We start from the raw sequence: 21,563 nt of genomic DNA, 5'->3' as shown, positions 1-21,563 counted from the left end.
TTGACCTGAGCAAGGCCTTTGACACCATCGATCACACATTACTTTTAAACAAAATGCAGAGGTATGGTGTCAGAGGTCTTGCTCATGATTGGTTGAAAAGTTATCTTGGTGGCAGAGAACAGTATGTGCATGTGAACAATGTAGATTCAGATAAAAAGATTATAACACATGGAGTACCCCAAGGTTCTGTACTGGGACCAAAATTGTTTTTATTGTATATTAATGATATCTGTAAAATCTTTAAAAAACTCAACTGTATTCTCTTTGCTGAAGATACAAGTCTGTACTGTTCTGGGCAAGACCATGGCCAACTCCTAGAGACTGTAGAGAGTGAACTCCACATACTAAAGTGATGGTTTGATGCCAATAAACTATCAATCAACCTAAATAAAACAAAATATATAATTTTTGGAAATAGGAAAAATAACATACAGTGTCATATAAGAATTGATGATATGGAGATAGAAAGGGAGTATTCAACAACATTTTGGGGAATCTATATATCGATGATGAATTAAATTGTAAACTGTACATAAATATACTCAAGACAAAGATGTCAAAAATCATTGCTATGTTACATAAAATTAAAAACTGTAAATCAAAAGGCTCTTAACATGTTATATAATTATTTCGTACTCCCATATCTTAATTATTGTGTTGAAATCTGGGGTAACAATTACAAATCAAACATCAACTCTATATTCTTACTTCAAAAGAAAGCGATTAGAATTGTAAATTATGCTGATTATCATGACCATACCAATGCTCTGTTTATTAAATTAAAAACATTAAAACTGCACGATCTTGTTGACCTCAACACTGCTGTTGTGACGTACAAAGCTCATAACCACATGCTGCCTCGGTCGCTACAGGAGAGGTTCAAACCTAGGGAGAGTCCCTATGACCTCAGAGGTTCAGCTGTCTTTCAGAAAGCAAACATAAGAATGATCTTAAAAAGTAGATGTGTTTCTGTCAGGGGGGTTCCACTGTGGAACAGCTTGGATGATTCCTTAAAATGTTCCAGTTCACATTTAAAAAACACTTTAAGACCAATGTCTTGGAAAAATATATCACTCTTGAATCAACACAGTAGTTACTGCTATGATCATTGTTAATTAAAAACTAAATGTGGGATATAAATAATAATGGAAGTATAATTGTTTGTATATAGTATATAATTGGTGCAAAGGTTTAACACGTGTACAAGCATATTTCACATGCCTTTACTGTGTATATAATTGAACAGTATTTATGTTGTGTACAATGTGTATTTATAATATGTTGTTAAAAGGAAATTTCATAATTTTTGGAAGCTCATCTTGTATTTGACTTTGTTTATAGGGTTAGGCGCAATAAGTGTTCAACTTCAGCCTAAACCCTTTCGGTCTGCAACATTTTTAATTTATGAATGTACAGCTGTTTGTTTATGGAAAACTGTTTGTTTATTTTGTTGCCCATTGACCGAAGAAATAATAATAATAATAAAATAATTTTAACTTGTAAATAAAAGTCCACTTACAACGGAGCCAATGGGAGCTCCTCTATTTCGCCCATAAAATCCACTAAATAACCATTCAAAAACTGCCAATAATACTCAATTTACATTTCATTCATTCATTATTCGTATTGCTCCATTTTTAGTGTAATAATGCTCATTGTCATTTCTGTATTATTTTTTATTTTCGCTAACTGCTTATTTGCTATTACTTTTACCATCATATTTGTACATGTCCTATTTGCTGATGTTGCTCTATTGTTGTTGTGTTTGCTGTTGTTGTTTTTGTCTCTCTGTCTAATCCCCCTCTTGTCCCCACAATTCCCCCCTCTGTCTTCCTTTTTTTCTCTTTCTATCCCCTCCTGCTCCGGCCCGGCTGCACCAAATGATAATATAAATACATTTAATAAAGTCAAATACAAATAAGGCAACAAGAGAAGTATCCTACACTTCTCTTTTGTAAAGTAAATCTGAATAGCCGATATGGGCATCTACGTCTACTATATGATGTGCCTGAGAAGCTGGACAGGACATTAAAAAAAAAAAAAAATTGAGTTGAGTTTGAGTTTGAGTTTGAGTTTATTTCGAACATGCAAGCATACAACATGATACATCACAATTTCCAGTTTCTTTTCAACATGTTCGAAAAGGAGTAGGAAGAAGCAGAGCTTATTTAATCCTACCCCTTTTCTTTACATAACAGTTGCAAAACTTTTTGTTCACTTCCTGTTCACAATTTTTTCACAATAAACTCCATAAGTAATTACAATAAAAATAAATAAATAAATAATAGTAAGAATTTAATAATAATAATTGGTGAAGTAAGTCATATTTCATATGATGAGATAAGTAAGATTACTTTAAGAATGAATGAATGGATGGATGAAATAAATTGAGAATGTTTGTCATGGTTCTTCTTCATTGTACTTTGTAAACACTTTAAGTTTGAAGAGTTTCTTGAAGTGGATCATATTAGTACATTGTTTGATTGCTTTGCTTAATCCATTCCATAATTTAATTCCACATACTGATATACTGAAGGTCTTAAGTGTTGTACGTGCAAACAAATGTTTTAAATTACGTTTTTCTCTAAGATTATATTTGTCCTCTTTTTTTGAGAAGAATTGTTGTATATTCTTGGGTAGCAGGTTATAGTTTGCTTTGTGCATAATTTTAGCTGTTTGCAAATTCACTATGTCGTGGAATTTCAGTATTTTTGATTCAATAAATAAAGGATTTGTATGTTCTCTATATCCAACATTATGTATTATTCTAACTGATCTTTTTTGTAACACCGTTAATGAATGAAGTGTACTTTTGTAATTATTTCCCCATATTTCTACACAGTAGCTCAGATATGGTAACACTAGTGAGCAGTAGAGAATATGAAGGGATTTTTGGTCTAGAACATGTTTTGCTTTATTCATTATTGACGTGTTTCTTGCAACTTTATGTTGTATATTTTTTACGTGAGATTTCCAGTTCAATTTATCATCAATCATTATACCTAGAAATTTGGTTTCGTTTACTCTTTCAATTTCTATTCCGTCTATTTGTATTTGTGTTTGACTTTCTCTTCTACTGTTACCAAATAGCATTATTTTAGTTTTACTAAGATTCAACGATAGTCTGTTTTTGTCAAACCATCTTTTTAATTTGTTAATTTCTTCTGTTATTATTTGTATTATCTCCTGTGTGTTCTCTCCTGAACAAAACGCTGTTGTATCATCCGCAAATAATACTAACTTTAAATCTTTTGTAACTTTACAAATGTCATTTATATAGAGATTGAATAATTTAGGTCCTAGTATTGATCCCTGAGGTACACCACAGGATATATTTAGCGTTGTAGACGTGTGTTCGCCTAGCTTCACGTATTGTTTCCTGTTCGTTAGATAACTTCTTATCCAGTTTAAGACTAACCCTCTGATGCCATATCGTTCTAGTTTTTTGATTAAAATATTGTGATTAATTGTGTCAAATGCTTTAGTTAGATCCATAAAAACCGCTGCTGCACATTTTTTACTATCTATTGCATTGGTAATTTCTTCTGTAATTTCAATTAAAGCCATTGAAGTTGAAACATTAGCTCTGTATCCATATTGGTTCTCTTCGAGTATTCTATTTTTATTTATGAAACTTTCTAATCTGTTATTGAACAGTTTTTCAATGATTTTAGAAAATTGTGGAAGTAGAGAAACAGGTCTATAATTTGTAAATTGATGTTTATCTCCAGTCTTATAAATTGGTGCAACTTTAGCTATTTTCATTTTGTTTGGAAATGTACCTGTTTGAAATGATAGGTTACTAATATACATTAATGGTCCTGAGATCTCTTCAATAACCTTTTTTATCGTTTCCATATCAATTCCGTTACAATCAGTTGAAGTCTTAGATTTACATTTTTTCACGATTGTAACTATTTCCTCCTGTGTCACATTACTGAGGAACATGGAGTTGGGATTTCGCTCTATGGTATCATTATAGTCCTCAATTGGAACTGGGTCTGGAATCCTTTCTTCCAATTTTGGTCCAATATTTACAAAATAATTATTGAAGCTTTCAACTACTTCCTTTATGTTGTCATTTTTTTTATTTTCATCTAAAAAGTATTGAGGGTAGTCCCTCTTAGTTCCATTTTTAATAATGCTATTGAGGATGCCCCATGTTGCTCTCATATTATTTTTGTTCCTGTCCAACAATTCACTGTAATATTCTTTTCTACATGATCGTAGTATGTCTGTTAACTTGTTTTTATACTTTTTGTACTTAATTTCTGCCTCTATAGTTCTTTGTGCTATAAATTCTCTATATAGTGTATTCTTCTTCTTACAAGCATTTTTTAATCCTTTTGTCATCCATGGTTGATTATTCTTTCTCTGCTTGTTACTGAGTTGTATCCATGGACAATGTTTGTCATAAAGTATTATGAACTTGTTTAAGAAATGTTCATATGCTTCATCAACCTCTTTTTCATTATACACATTGTCCCAATCTTGCTTTTGTAGCTCAATTTTGAAGGCAGTCATCCTCTTCTCTGTGCATAGTCTTCGAAATGTCCTTTTGTCTTCCATGTTCTTCTTGTAGTTTCCATTATATATTGTAAAAACTGGCAGATGATCACTAACGTCGCTTATAAGTAGACCACTTGTAGTGTTATTATCAAAATCATTGGTAAAAATATTATCAATAAGCGTGGCACAGTGTGCTGTGATTCTGCTTGGCCTTGTGATTTTAGGATATAGACTGATGCTGTACATTGTATCAATGAAGTCATCAATAGACTTTTGCTTGTTGGGGTTCAATAAGTCAATATTAAAGTCACCACATAAGAACATTATTCTTTGACCATTGTCCATGTAAGTTGCCTTGATCCATTCTTCAAATGTTTCTATACTTGACTTAGGTGATCTATATATACAACTGATGAATATGTTTTTGCTTTTTTCCTGACATATTTCAATGGTTATACATTCTAAGATATTTTCAATGGCAAATGACATGTTTTTTACCACTTTGTAGTTCAGGTTCTTCATCACGTACACAGCTACTCCTCCTCCATTTTTGTTGGTTCTGTTGATGTAGTTTAGTTCATATCCCTCCAGATCAAAATCTATTCCTTTTTTATCATCAATCCATGTTTCTGTGACAGCAATCACTTTGAAGGGTTCGTTGATGTGTTCCAAAAAGTTCTTAATGTTATTGTAATTTGCATACAAGCTTCTACTATTAAAATGAATAATTGACAATTTGTTATCACATTCAATGTTGCTATTATATTGATCATCTGTATAATAAAAACAACTATTACTGATGTGGGAGAAAAAATTTGTATCTGGATCTATATCATTTTCCAAATCCTGGTTTTTGTGATCTTTGTTGCAGAAATTTTTTAGTTCCATATTTTCTTGTTCAACAAACTTTGATGTTGTTTCAATAATCTCTATAAGTGTGGGTGGATGCAATCTTGAATCTAGGTCCTCTTGTTTAGTCGTCCCTTGGAACATAGTAGTGTCGATGCTGAATTTAGGTGCTTGTTTTCTGTCAGAGTCCATTATCATCGTTGTTGTGGTAGCTGTGTAAACTTTAAAAATTGTCCAGGTCCTTGATGTCATGGACAACAATTACTCTTGCTTCTGGACTTCCATTCAGCTTGATGTAGATTTTACAGTTGGCGCTCCAAGTTCCCTGGATTTTTCCCTGCCTTCTCAAGTCGCGTGCTTTCTTGGCGATTCCAGCATTACGTTGTGTGAGATGCTCATTCATGTACACATTTGTTCCCTTCAGCTTCTTTCCGTGTCTCAGCAGTGCCATTTTAGATTTTCTGTTTACGAGTTTCACAAGCACGACTGGAGTGGCGTTGTTGTTTCTTCCGTTCAGTGGGATGCATGTTTCGATGGTATTAATGTCAATTTCAATTTCTTTTGATTGCAGGAAGTTGACCACTTGCTGTTCTGCTGAGACCATATCCATTTCATCTGGTTCACCTTCATTATTCACAGCTTTCGCATAGGATCTTGGTTTAATTCGGTGCCCTGTCACAATGATATCATTCATTCGTTTATCCTGATCCATTTCATCTATGATGTTCCTCAGCATGTTGTTGTCTTCTTGAAGGATCTTCATTTGTTTGCTCATTTCAGTGGCTTCTTTATTTCTGGAGTTGTTCTCTTTTTTCATTTCTTTCATTTCTTCTTTCATTTCTTTCATATCCTCTTTCCATCCATCCATCAATTCTTCCAATTTTTCTAACATTTCTTCTTTAAATTCCTGGAGTATTTTTTGTAGTATCCCTTCTTGAATCCCATCATGTCCTGTGCCCAGCTTCAAATCAGTCTTTCCAGTCAATCCTTTAACTTTTGGCATCGCGGCAGTCACTGACGTCAGCGCCTCTTATGTCTTAAGGGCAGTTACCTCTTTAGCGACTTGCGGCACTTTTAACTTGTTTTTTCAACAATTTCGTACCTTGCGCCGTTCAGAGATCAATTTGAGGTGTCAGCCTGTCAATTTATATCACTCTGCGACGTCGGGATCACTTTAAAACAGCTGTAAACTCGCCGTAACTTTTGGTTGCTAGGCAACCGCTTTGAACTGCGGGAGGCGCCTTTGGCTTGCGGCTAACGGCTCTTCCACTCGCCTTATTTCAGCGTATCAGTGCCTCTCAACTGACCAAAATCAGATCGAAGATGCCAGGTGACTCTCCTGTGGCTGTGATCGCAAATCAGTGGTCAAATCAGTGGTCAAAATCTTCAGACTTAACAAAAACTCCGGTAGCAGAAGCGGAGCTTTTTTCTTTGCGTCCTTTCTCATTGACAGGAAGTGACGAAAATTACATTTCATGATTTGAATAATAAACCTATCAATAGTGATATTTTAATTATAAGCGTTGATGCAGACAAACTATTTATAGCGACGCCATGATCACTACCGTGTGTCCCTATGCTTACATCGAGTGGTCTGCTGCTTTATCGCTTCTTTGCTCCCTGTAAGTTTATTTTAGATCATAAATCATGTATCTAACCTGGACAGAAGACGTCTGAGTAGATATTCCGACAAGTTGGTACACTTTGACAGCCATTTAAGACCTGAAACTGGTGGGGACGACACAAAAAGACGAAAAATACTGTCGCACATGTGCGAAAAGGGATTTCAACCCTTTCATTTGGCTCCCAAAAGAAATCCATCCAAATTTGATTAAATTAGAGTAAAATGTATGCCCACCTTTAAAGTATGTTTGAACAAGCGGTAGAAAATGGATGGATGGATGGATGAAATAAACTCAAAACCATAACCAAATGGACAAGTAGAGGTGGGGGAAATAATTAATGTTTAGATGCATCGCTATTCGGACATGAACGATTAAAGAACTGATAAGTCACTAATTAATCATCGATTAATTTATTGTATATAAAGTAATGCAGACAGTTCTAAAATTTAGCTGACTGCAGCGATTCACCTCACCGAGAGATCGGACAAGCTCCTTTACTATCGGGCACTTATGATCCAATTTTGCACACATTTTTATTAATTTAATAAATGTGGGAATTAATTTAACGGTTCCGTATTCCAAAATAATTGGGGTTTTTTAAGTTGCAAGTGATAAACGCTTATTTAGGGAAACGAAAAGAAATATAAAACTGTATCAATATACCTCAATTTTATTATTGCATCAATAATCGATTTTTATTTGAATTGTAGCTCCTGAATCGTAATCGTAATCGAATCGTGAGGTGCCCAAAAATTCCCACCTCTATGGACAAGTGATTGAAGCAGAAGTACTGATCACTCTGGGTGTGCTGAGAGATGCGCCATGCAGAGAGGAAAGCCTCACTCCTTCTAGTTCACACACTCAGGGTGACTTAGCCTTTCCAACACGGAAGAAAGAAGATCTTAGTTGGAGGAACTGGTCAGTAAAAAACTTTTTTGTCACCACCTTAAAATTTGACACAAACTGCACTGCACTCCGCACTAGTAACTACGAAGGTCAAAAGAATATTAAACAACAAATCAATAATTGAAGGAAAAAACTTGCCATCTAAACAATACCCTGTTTGTTGACAAGAACATACAGCCATGGAAGCACATTCAAGCAGAGGTACCACAAACCAGTGAAAGATTCAAAACAGCTGCCATCATACCAAATGTTGCTGCTAGCCTGCTAAACTAACAAAAACATCTCAAGTTGGACTCGCTGACGTCACACATCCCTCGGCAACAGGCACCGCATTATGCCAGATACTTGAAGTATTTTTTTAAAAATGACGTAATAGTTACTTTCTCTAGTAATTAATTACATTTATTAAAGAGTAATACCATTAATAATTCAATTACTTTTTTGGTAAAGTTACAAGTAACTACAATTCAGGTAATTTTCAGAACACAGCCTGTCACACAGCATCATGAAGCAGTTGGCAGGTTGGTGTTCCTGGCTAACATCTTTGTGTGTATGTCTTATAATAATGTTTACCTATAAAAACACCATTGGTAAAAGTATATTAATAAAGGTAAATTATTTTCATGTTGCTGCTGACGTTTAAACATGTCCTCTTAAACCAGGGCACTTTATCTTACGTTTTGTTCTTTGATGTTTGCGTTAGCTGACAAATTGAGCATAGCTAAATGTTTTTAAAGAAGATTGGAGATTATATTTGACTTTTCTTATATTATTTTCAAGGCTTTTTTTTTTCTTATCTCAAAACACCTCTTAAGTTGGGATCTTACTATAGAAAACTATATCGGGATGTGAGTTTTGGTCCATATCGCCCAGCCCAACACTTGTATTAGCCTCAAAGTGAGCACAGTTTAGGGATGTTCTCTGTGTTTAATTGAGCGTTACAGTAGGCCTTATGATGGCATTATGTATGAGTGCACATATGTACGCTGTTTGAGTGTTAATAATAAAATTGTGATGTCTAAGACATTTCATCTTGCTCCTAAATTTTTTCTGTGCTACAATTTTTTTTCATTTAGTAGCGCTGGTGCTACAAGTGAAAAGGCCCTGAACATGGTTGTGCCATGGTATCACCTGTATCCCCAATAGTAGCAAACCTTTACATGGAGGACATGGAAAAAAGAGCTTTGAGCTCTTTTAAGGGAACAGCACCAAGTCATTGGTAAAGATATCTGGATGACACAGAAGTGAAAATCAGAAACCAAGAAGTGCAAGCCTTCACCGAGCACATTAACTCAGTGGACAAAAACATCAAGTTCACACGTGAGGATGTCAAAGACCGTAAGTTGCCTTTTTTGGACTGTGATGTCTACATTGGAGAAAAGAGGGGCCTCCATGTCGGGGTTTACCGAACACCCACACATACTGATCAATATCTACTTTTTGACTCACACCACCCACAGGAACACAGAGTTGATAATGTTCCTACCAGCATACAGGCCAAAGAAAAAGAGCATAGGCATTTGAGGGAAGCCCTCAAAACCTGTGGTTAACCCATCTGGTCGTTTGTAAAAAGTGCATCTAGTTCCAGAAATAAGAAGAACAGAGTGGATGAGGAGGAAAAAGGCAACAGACACAAAAATATTGTCATTCCATATGTATCAGGTCTATCTAAAAAACTCAGAAGAATTTTAACCAACACAGCATCCCAGTACACTTCAAACCAGGAAACACCTTAAGATAGGACCGGACACCCCACGTTCACAAAAACAATCTGGTGTATACTATCCACTGTAATGATGAATGCACTGATTCATATATTGGGGAAACAAAACAACCACTAAGCCGACGCATGGCACAGCTTAGATGGGGCAAACTCTCCAGGCCAAGACTCAGCTGTCTACATGCACCTCAGGGAGAAACAGCACTCATTTGAGAACAAAAATGTACAGATTCTGAACAGGGGGGACGGATTGTATGAAAGAGGATTGAGGGAAGCCATCTATGTCAAGGTTGAAAAACCATCCCCGAACAGAGGAGGTGGTCTGCAACACCACCTGTCTCCCACATACAACACTGTCCTTTAAACCATTCCTAAAAGACTCTGCAATTTAGCCTCAAACAAATAACAGGAGTTGGAAACATTCTGGTCACATTTTGTGACCAGAATACCGTTTGTGCCATTTGTTTACAACTGAATGGAATGCTTACGTGGAGGATTCTGACTATTTTGGACTGGTAGTATTCGATCCACAGTGATCGCTCTGCCACACAATACCTCAATGCTAACGAGGAGAAATTATTTTTCAACGACTGTGGTTGGCTTTGACAGTTAGGATTGCTCGTTTGCATCAAAACAGTTGTTTTTCTCACTACGATAGGGCGAAACCATCCTTGCCCAGGCAGACCCTCCTGGTTTTTTTGAGTACAAATATTTGGGGATTTGGCAATAGCCGCTGGACTAGAACTGACCAATCTAAGTCTATGAGCACGAACTCATGAAGTGTACTCGGATGAGCGGCGAAACGTCTTCTAAGACAAACCAAACAGTCCAGTTGCGATTGATTGAATGCCCTGAGATGACAATGACCTGGATGAATGAGAACGTTCATAGACAAGCCCTGAATATGTTTAGCTATTTCTCGTCCTCCAGTGATAAGGGTACTCGTAGGAAACTTACTTTATTTGCCACCATGAAGATGAGAACTAGTGGCTTAAAAGTGGCTTTGCACTGTGGAGTGAAGTTAGCCGCTAGCTAGAATGCTACATTGCGTTGATAACGCATTTGTTCGCTTGTTGCTGTCAAATTTACAGACACAGCTTGAATGGGTCATCAACATGCATTATCACGTTATAACAATAGTATCATTTACATTTTGTATATCGTCTACATCACGCAACCCTACCATAAACCAATAAAAATATTAAATAAATAAATAAATAAAGACAAAGCTTGGGTTAATATTAGCTTTAAACTGGTCCCATTTTTGGTTGAACTTTATTTATATGATGTGCTGCAGGCCATTAAAAAACGACTTTTGGACGCCACAAACATCTGACTGCATCTTTACTGCTACTTTCTCCCCCCCCGTAAATAAGGTAATTACAATTTTAAACACTTTAAAAGCCTTCCGTGTTAATTTTTAATGTTATTTTTTTAAGAGTTTGAATTACCCGCAGGTATCCTGACTGAAATACAGTGCTTTTGTGAGTGTGTTTGCGTGTGTATTGCTCTTACTTTTCTCATCCCCTGTCAGTACTTTGGCTACGACGTGCTCCCAGTCAAAGATGAACCTGTAGAAGCAGATCTGGTTGTACAGGGCCTTCTCAGAGTACTGCAAAGCAAGCAAAACAAAAGGGAATGAAAGTTTTGTCGGAAAAAACCTGCCTGTAAATTTCTTCTTCCCTTGTGTGATGCAGTAAATTTTCTTGCTTTTTAATCTTGGCTGCAATTAACTTGGGGGAGCCTGTCGATGAGTGGTTGTGTGTGGTGGAAGCGAAGGAAAAGAGGAAAGAATGATAAAGGGTAAAGACAAACAGAAAGAAAAGATGGGGATCAGGCCTGAAATACCCTCCCTCATAATAGTTTGTTGTGATAAGCCATTGTGAGAGAGTATTGCGAACAGTCGGGGCTGTCAATTTGATTAGCCATTATGCTGCATGTTTAATTGCAGTTATTGGCTCGTCATTTCCCCGCAACGCTGGAGAGGGCGCGTTAAACCCCGACCCTACACCGCCGTCAGGTGTGCGCCAAGTGCTTTATTATTACTGCCGGGAGGACAAATCCCCCGACAATTCCTGCGTGTCACCACTGGAGAGTATGTGTACCCATTATACCTGCCAATCGACCACCGGCGTAATTGTAATTTCAGTTTTTACTGTGGCGGCATAATCAAGTGGCAAGAATGTCTAATATAACTCCGTGCAAAATATGACGAATGAGTGTGTGTGTGTGTATAAGTGGAGAGGCGATGGGGGGAGGGTGTGTGTGTGTGTGTGGGGGGGGGAGTTAATGGCCGTCAATGGCTGCATGCATGGAACGCACAGCTGTTGACCACTGATGCGCCGCCTAGATAACAACCAAACCATGCAAGACCCATAATGGAGCCTCGCTTTTGGTTGCCAAGGTTGTGCAAGCGCAGCCGCGCGCCATCTTAAATAAAAAACACACACACAGAGAGAACAAGCACAAAGACACTCACATTCAAACAATAATGCTGATTACGGGCGGGCTGATTGCGACATTCTCTGACGGACAGGTGTCAGAAAGGCGTGGCTAAAATAATACAGGGTTGTTATTGAATTTGGAGCACCTCACCCCACCTTTCTTTGACACACACACGCCTGCCTCGTCATTCAGCTGCGGCGTTTTGTTCCCGCACTGACACCATTTCAATTTGCTCCACAAATCTGCAGCATTTTCAGCCTGACTGCCTAAGGAGCAAACCAGCTGTGAAATTGCCTCTCTCCCGGGAGCACAGGACTCCCCCTCCCCTCGCCGCATTGGACCCCTTTGGTTCCCTTCGTCCCCTACTGTCTCATCCCCCATTCCCCTCAACTCCGCTTTCCCCACAAATACATTCACAAAAAGAAAAAGAAAAAGTGTCCTAAGGAAATCTAAGAATCTAAAAAAAAAAAAAAACAGCAACAGAGTGAACAGACAAATGGACCTCTGAATCACTCGTCACATCTCTGGAGTGGCCCAAAAATGATCACTTGGTACTTGTTGTTCGTCTTATAACACCTGTCGCCACCCTTCAAGGAACACAGGGAGAAATAACTTGCTCAGAAAGGCGCTCTGTGGGGAGAAAATGGACAATGTGCAGTGGAAGACAGCATGCATCAAAACGATGGCAGACGGGGTAAAGACCGACATGCAGCTGCGAGGAGCAAAAGACCAGGCAAACATACAACGTCCCTGCTTAGCTGAGACTCCAGCGGGCTTTAAAAACTCTCTAGCTTTTTCCAAGCGATGAGCGTTTATTGGAGCCCGGGCGAGTCGCGCTGATCAGCTTCACAAGACACCATAATGAGTCAATATATGTAAATCTTTACTAGGCAAACACGACGGGAAACAAAAGCATTTAACTGGCGCTCTCGCCCGCAAGCCTCCAACCATTCAGCTCCGGTAATTTCTCCCCATTGAAAGGCATAATTGCCTGCTATTTGAAGATATTCATGCCCAATTTTTGAAATTAATTTCAATTGGGGGGAAATGTAGAAATGTCAGCTCCAGTGAAAGGGATTTGATTTCAATTATCTTCGCTCAAAGGACTGTGATTTCCAAATACACTTAAGCAAAATTATGACAAGAATTTTTGTTCGGCAAAATTCAGTGTTTAAAGAGCGATTAGGCGATAATGGGGCAGCTTTGAGGCGGCGGTGAATGCAGCCGTCTCCCTCTGAAAGGCACTCAATTATCTCTGATTGCTCCCGCTATAATGTATCAAATAGAGATACCTGCTATTGCCGTAATTTGTGTGAAAATTAACACGGTGCAATTTCCACTAGAGGGAAAAAGGGAGCTCTAATGGGCGCCTGAGCGTACATCAATAAAGCGAGGGGGAGAAAAAGGGAGAGGGAAGGGTGAGGAGAGAATAAGTGGGAGAGCTAACGAGGGAGGGGAGGGAAAGAAAGTGAAAAGAAAAGAGCAGGGGCAAGAAAGCAGTGAATAAAAGGGGAAAGCAAAAGAAAGTCAGGAGAGATTTGAAACAGAGTAGGGAAAAAAAAAGGGTATTTGAGTTAAGCGTTTTGGATGCGGGTGGAGGGTGGGGTGTGTGAAGTGAGGATAGAAAGGAACAGCACGGGAGGGAGAGGAAGAGAAAGAAATGTAATTTACTGAAAATATTACAAATTGCACCTGCGCATAACTCCCCCAAATTACCAACCAATCAAGGCAGAGTGCCTATTACTCTCCCATTACATGGAGATCAGATCACGCTATGTATCTGCGTCCAGCCAGAGAGGCGGGAGAAGTAAAAGGCAGAGCGAGATGGAAGGATGGATGGAGGAGAGGCGAGGCGTGCGGAGGAAGCCCCCACTGTGATGGTAAATGTACCGTGATGCAAAACAGGAAAAAAAGGAGCACAAACAAGAAGTGTATTTCACATTCCAGCACAGCAACAAGAAAACATGATTGTCTTTCCGACACATCAATCAGGAATCATATTAACTCCATTAGCCGCAGTGATATTGTAGACGTGACAGTGACATAGAAATAAATCAAAATGTGCCTCATTGTTGTCTGCTGCCACGGCAAACATGAGATTGGCCTCTTGAGCTCTTTGCATAATTGGGATCACTTGAACATTAATAATCTCCCTGCACTGCAACACCTATGATTGTTACTCAACAGAGGACCGAGTCAAATGAGAGACAACAGGTTTTCGTAACCTGTGTGCTACAAAATGGAAGGTCAAAGGTCATTGGGCCGAGTAGAACTTGTGGATAGCAGTGTTTTCAAAATACATTTACTCACTTGTTGCTAATTGCCACAAGTCAATCAATCAAAAATTACATATATAGCCCTTAATGACAGGGGATGCAAAACAATAACATGTTTTATGTTGAAGAGGTTCATTTAGCCTACTAATGTGTATTTATAAATGGTTGATTTATATAGGCTAGTAAGGTAAAGTTTTGTACCTGACAAGTTTCGGCTATCTTGCTTCTGCAGCCTTCCTCAGAGGTGTCACGTGATGTTAGTGTTCCATCCCACCACGTCAGGTGGGATGGAACAATCCATATAACACGTCACAGATGACGTCACACTAACATCACGTGACACCTCTGAGGAAGGCTGCAGAAGCAAGATAGCCGAAACTTGTCAGGTACAAAACTTTACCTTACTAGCCTATATAAATCAACCATTTATAAATAACATGTTTTTGTAATTTTCATAACATGGTCATTGGTCACTACTGCCTAGTTTCTCTTGTTATATTCTTATTTTACTGTTGTATTTTTATTCTCATTGTTGCTTTTTATTTTTATTCTATTGTAATATTTTTCTATTTCGTTTCCATTTATACCCCCATTATTTACTTTTTAAATTCGATCTCAATTTTGTACACTGCTGCTGGAATTTTAATTTTCCTGAGGGAACTCTCCTGAAGGAATCAATAAAGTACTATCTATCTATCTCTAATCACCAATGTATCAAGGGCTGCACAAGCCACAACGACAAGTAAACTTTGGGGAGAAATTTTCATTTTTAAATACAGGATTTAATACAGGGAGGTAATCACCTTCCAAGTGACATATGTGAATAGTCTAGTAATACAAAGTTTGTGGTCAATATTCGTGTCCAAAGAAAAATCATTTGCGGTTTTGTCAATTTTCTACTGTTAATATCTCATCTGTACAAGTTCAAAACGATCGCAATTATTATTGTTAGCCTGCAGTTGGGCTGGTTTATTGTATGTTAGCATTAAACTAGCGGCATAGGAGCCAACCTTATCCTGTATGGTTGTATTGCTTTTTCAGTTTATGCCTAACTGTATTGTTGATTTAACATGATTTGTACATGCATGTGCACTTCATGTGTATATTAATGTACTTTCCTCTATGTATTTAGTGTTACACAAACTTCATTGTGGAAACTAAAGCTGAAACGATTACTCGAGTAATTCGATTACAAAATATTTTTGCGGAATTTTTGCTGCCTTGAGGCGTCAAGTTATTTATTTTTTAATTTTTTTACAGCATTTTGCCTCGTTTAGTAGTCAAAGCTCACGTTTCGCCCGGATTGTTTAGGTATTGCACAGCGTGTTTACGTCAGATCATACGCCCCCTGCACTGCACAACACCGCACCTTTAAATACGCTTGAGTTTAGTCAACTTTTTCGCAATAGCAGACGCCGCAGAAAGCAGTGGACAAGAGCCATAGTAAAACGAGGGAAATAAGAAGCGACAAAAGTTGTCTAAGATATGGGAACACTTCACACTAAAATCAAAGGAAAACGCAGTAGTATGCAAACATTGCTAAGTGGCGCTTGCATACCACAATAGCACAAGTTTGATGCTGCAGCACCTGTCGAGAAAGCATCCGATTGATCTATTATCAAATGTAAGCGCAAAAGTTGTGTTAATAAAATAAATGTTATTCATTATGATAACCAGGATGTGTTCTTTCACTCCCGCAAAGTCATCAAATGCCGCCAAAAGGTGTTGAGAACTAACAACGCTATCCCAAACTACTGTGTAGTGTTCAATAGCTTTTACACTAGTAACCACGCGACAGTAGTCATGCAAAGTTATTCGAGTTATTTAAGTCATGCAATCACATGCTATTTGGATAGCTTGCACTTGCACACACTATAGTTTCTATAGCATAGGCGCCGATCTACATTTGTGCCAGTGGGTGCTTGGACGGGCGGTAAATCTGGCACTACTTTTCTGAGCATGCGCGGTTTTTGCTTGGTGGTGACTCACCACTGGTTGCACATTTCAATACAGTATCAAAGGCACTACCTAATCAACTTTTTATGTTTGATATAATGAAAACTGTTCTTATTGTTTTATTTTTGATACTAAGAATATAGTTTTATTTTAACTTTCTGAGGGAATATTAATTTGGAACTAATTTTATATATATCTGTTTTCATCTCAAACATGTTATGATGGCAAAATGAACATTGATTACTATTTTGCATTCAAAGAATGCAATGAACTGTATTGCGTTCTTAAAATGTAAAACTGTTGTCATTATTAAGTGGTTTGTCTTTTTATACTGTTTATATATTGTTGGCAGGTTGAAAACAGCTCAGCGGATTTGCGTGGAGAAACCACCATTTAAACCGCACCGTATAATAATCATCAAAAACGCACGAGAGACAAGAACTTCGTTATGCGGTAACACCACACAGCACATAGGGCTGTGAGCGCACCTGTTTTTATTAGCACACACAAATTGGCACAGTCAACCACTACGGACGCATTTCAGCTGTGCGTGTCAGCCTTCAATAATGAAAACAGGCGTTTAGGAAATAAAAGACAATTAGGCCAAACGCAATAATTGAGGGCACATCTTGTGTGTGTGACAATCATTGGTACTTTAACTTTAACATGCATAATTGAACCTTAATTAAGAAAAAATATTGCTCCGTCCCAGCTGCACCTAATAATATAAATCCATTTAATAAAGTCAAAATACAAATAAGGCAACAAGAGAAGTATCCCACGCTTTTCTTTTGTAAAGTAACAATATGATTTGCCTGAGAAGCTGGACAGGACAAAAAATAAATAAATAAATGATTTATTCGATTACTCGATTGGGATATTCAATAGAATACTCGATTACTAAAATATTCGATAGCTGCAGCTCTAGTGGAGACCATCAATAAACAACCTAAAGTTGGAAGTCTTTTCATCTTCAACCTAAAGGACTGTTTACTATACATATCTGCCAAACTAAATTCCAACATTTTCGGAGGGCAGAAAAATATTTGTAAATAAATCAGCAGTGTACAACGTGTGCTACATTGTAGTGATGAAATAGGGTAACAATTGAAAAATACATTAAAATGTTTTAATGTAACAAAAAAAGAATGTACTAATAACAGATTTGTTTGAATATATATGTAGACATGTTTTAACACTTTAGAAATCACATGCGTCATACACAGCCAATTATGCAAATTATACAATGTAGCCATACTGACACCGCCCCAGCCATGGCACCACAAATAACTTGCCAATCTACAAACCCCGTTTCCATATGAGTTGGGAAATTGTGTTAGATGTAAATATAAATGGAATACAATGATTTGCAAATCATTTTCAACCCATATTCAGTTGAATATGCTACAGATACGACATATTTGATGTTCAAACTGATAAACTTTTTTTTTTTTTGCAAATAATCATTAACTTTAGAATTTGATGCCAGCAACACGTGACAAAGAAGTTGGGAAAGGTGGCAATAAATACTGATAAAGTTGAGGAATGCTCATCAAACATTTATTTGGAACATCCCACAGGTGAACCGGCAAATTGGGAACAGGTGGGTGCCATAATTGGGTATAAAAGTAGATTCCATGAAATGGTCAGTCATTCACAATCAAGGATGGGGCGAGGGTCACCACTTTGTCAACAAATGCGTGAGCAAATTTGTTGAACAGTTTAAGAAAAACCTTTCTCAACCAGCTATTGCAAGGATTTTAGGGATTTCACCATCTACGGTCCGTAATATCATCAAAGGGTTCAGAGAATCTGGAGAAATCACTGCACGTAAGCAGCTAAGCCCATGACCTTCGATCCCTGAGACTGTATTGCATCAACAAGCGACATCAGTGTGTAAAGGATATCATCACATGGGCTCAGGAACACTTCAGAAACCCACTGTCAGTAACTACAGTTGGTCGCTACATCTGTAAGTGCAAGTTAAAACTCTCGTATGCAAGGCGAAAACCGTTTATCAACAACACTCAAAAACGCAGTCGGCTTCGCTGGGCCTGAGCTCATCTAAGATGGACTGATACAAAGTGGAAAAGTGTTCTGTGGTCTGACGAGTCCACATTTCAAATTGTTTTTGGAAACTGTGGACTCAGTTCCCAAATGTTTACTGAGTGTTGTTAAAAGGAAAGGCCATGTAACATAGTGGTGAACATGCCCTTTCCCAACTACTTTGGCACGTGTTGCAGCCATGAAATTCTAAGTTAATTAATATTTGCAAAAAAAAAAAAAAGTTTATGAGTTTGAACATCAAATATCTTGTCTTTGTAGTGCATTCAATTGAATATGGGTTGAAAAGGATTTGCAAATCATTGTATTCCGTTTATATTTACATCTAATTTCCCTTGTGGATCATTTAAGTTTGTCTAAGTTTAAGTCTAAGTCTAACACAATTTCCCAACTCATATGGAAACGGGGTTTGTATGAGAAATACTGAAAAATGCATGATTTTTCACCTTGGCTAAAATTATCGCCAAGGTGTTTATTTACCTGAACATATACTAATAATAACAAACCTATTTGTGTTGAACAACTTGATTCTTTAACTAATTATTCAAAGTGAATGAGAAAGTGACCATGTGCAATAGCTGCCTTTGACCACATAGTCATTCAACAAAGGATCGCCCAATAAAGCAGGAATAGAACCAATGTCGCGATACTAGTAAGGAGCAAACTGCTGAGCCAGTTTTCTCGCACCCTTGAGTTCATTATCTTTGCCCTACACTTTTTGTGGCAATAAAGAACATTTTGTTTTTTGGCTAGGACTGACTGCAGCCTATAGTGAGTAGTGCTTTTTTGTATGCTCCAGCGATGAGGGTTTACTGATCACACTTGGCAACCAGAAGTAGATTTGGCTATAGCAGCCTGATTTAATGCATAAAAGACACAACCAACAAAAATACAGTATGTTATAATTAGATATTAAGAAATAATGTATTATTATTATGTAAATATGTGTATTTACCTTAAATAATCATGTATGAACAACAAACAAAAAGTATACATTGACAACTACAATTTCAATGTTCAAGAGCCATGTGTTTATATTCCAGATCATGTCCAAACTTCATATGAAATTGAAAAAAATTAATGCTAAGGTCTAAAGGCAAAAGCAAAGTGTTCGATTTTTCCGACCGCAGTGAAGCTAATTAAAAACTGCTATGCAGCTTTTACAATAAAAATTTGTAAACAAAACAATAAATAGGCAAAACCTATGAAAAAACAAATGTTTTTAGACATTGTAGGGGAAAAGGTTCAGCTACAATAAAAAATAAACAGTATGGTCGCTTTAGAATTACAGCCGTAAATCTGCCACGATGATGGCGTTCAAAGCGATGCTAAATGATCAAGTATCTCTATGAGCTTTTAAATGGATGCGCCCGCGATGCTTCTCAATCAAACTAAAACAGTGACGCGCAGTGACCTTTACCCACAGGTTAGGCATTAGGCCCTTTTCCACCACTTTTGGCTGTATTTTTTAAACTTACATGTCCCAAGTAATGTACCACAGAATTTGTTGTTTTTTATTAGATAATTTACTAACATTATTATCGTTGAAAAAGTAATGATAATTCTATAACTTGCATGCAAAGAACTCCCATTTGGCAACTCTATCTAATTGCTTGTATTCCGACAAGTGATTTCTTTACGGAAGTGAAAGCCAGTGGTGGTCAACCAAGCTAAGATGTCTGTTGTAAAGCAAGCAGCGCGCACACTATCTGAGTACACAAGGGGCCTATATATTCCTGCAAAAGGCAGGTATGAGCAAAAAAATTCAACTATGCAATGAAATAGATCCCTATACTTTATTGAAAAAAAGATTTGCCGAGTGATATCAAGGTTTATACGTCAGTCGCGTTCCCAGACACATTGAACTTGTGTGCTCCAGATGCCAGTGTCCAAGACAAAACAGATGGAAACTTGCAAAAGCATGGAGGTCTACAACTTTTTTGTGTGCGGCTGGATCAAGGAAATTGGTATCAGGACTTTCCCAGATAAACATGCATCGTTTTTGCCCGGGTAAGGTTGCATTTCAGGATATAACTTGGTGTCTATTGCCATGTTTGTTGCCAACCCTTGCTGTTGCACAAGTATGCGTGTTTTTCCCTGTCTTTATCAAAATATAACTATTGATGTCAACATTGTGTATGTGCTGAGAGCTTTGCCTTTGGTAAAAGCTTAAATCATTTAGGTTTTGCTCAAATTTGATTTCTTTTATTTAGACTTGCCGAGTTGGTGTTTTAACAATAATGTCAACATAATACTTAAATGGTAGTCTGATATACTTTAAATAAACGTTAAAGTATATCAGACTTTTAAACGAGTGGTCACTGCAAGCTTGTGCATTCTTCTGCTCTGCTCCCTTGTACTGGAGTGTGTGGTACTTTTGTTGTATTTTTTCATAAAATTTTGCACTTTTCTGCCACTCTTGATTACCTCTCGAGGAACACTGAAGAAACTTTATCCTCCTCGCAAATTAAACGGTTCCGTCAGCTGAAAACTAGGCAAGCACAGCAGGGCTAGGCGATATGGCCGAAAACTATATCACAATATCCGTTTTTTATGTTGATCGATATCGATAATTATTTATACTTTTTATGACTTATTTAAGCCTGCCAAAAAATACAGTAAAACTATTTCCAACTCTCTCCACAATCAGTGGAGAGAGTGTCTGGGAGCCAGGTAGGATGAGCACGGCTCAGGTAATAAAATAATTAAAATAAATTTGAAGCTAGTTGCAAATGTGAGACATGAGATAACAGTAGTGTAAAAGCTATTGAACACTACACAGTAGTTTGGGAAACAACTAATTAAAGCGACACATTGGAAGTGTCAGGATGTTGCCGCACTGTCTGCATTAAAACCAACAAAACTAAAGACAAGTTTCTGGTATTGGGTTGATATATTAAGATATAACAGTTTTTCTTCTCACTCCATGAATTCACAGCAAGACAGAAAGACAGCAGCAAGACAGAAAGACAGTGCAACCACAGTAGTGTTATGAGAGTAGCGTGTGCGTATGCTTCTTTAAAGGCCTACTGAAACCCACTACTACCGACCACGCAGTCTGATAGTTTATATATCAATGATGAAATCTTAACATTGCAACACATGCCAATAAGGCCGGGTTAGATTAGTAAAGTGCAATTTTAAATTTCCCGTGAAATATCCTGCTGAAAACGTCTCGGTATGATGACGTTTGCGCGTGACGTTACGGATTGT

General features: G+C 37.5%; 1 protein-coding gene across 1 annotated transcript in view; it reads right to left on the bottom strand.

Moving 5' to 3' along the window:
• Positions 1-21,563, bottom strand: part of pola1 (polymerase (DNA directed), alpha 1) — a 150,150-nt gene that overhangs the window by 28,376 nt on the left and 100,211 nt on the right. Inside the window, exon 36 of the mRNA XM_062021121.1 lies at positions 11,125-11,221. Within this exon, the coding sequence (XP_061877105.1) occupies positions 11,125-11,221 (97 nt within the window). The remainder of the gene's footprint in view (positions 1-11,124; positions 11,222-21,563) is intronic.

Source organism: Entelurus aequoreus, linkage group LG15 (assembly GCF_033978785.1).
Source record: "Entelurus aequoreus isolate RoL-2023_Sb linkage group LG15, RoL_Eaeq_v1.1, whole genome shotgun sequence".
Taxonomy (NCBI): Eukaryota; Metazoa; Chordata; class Actinopteri; order Syngnathiformes; family Syngnathidae; genus Entelurus; species Entelurus aequoreus.
Note: the sequence above shows the minus strand (reverse complement) of the source record. Positions and strands in the feature narration are given on the sequence as shown.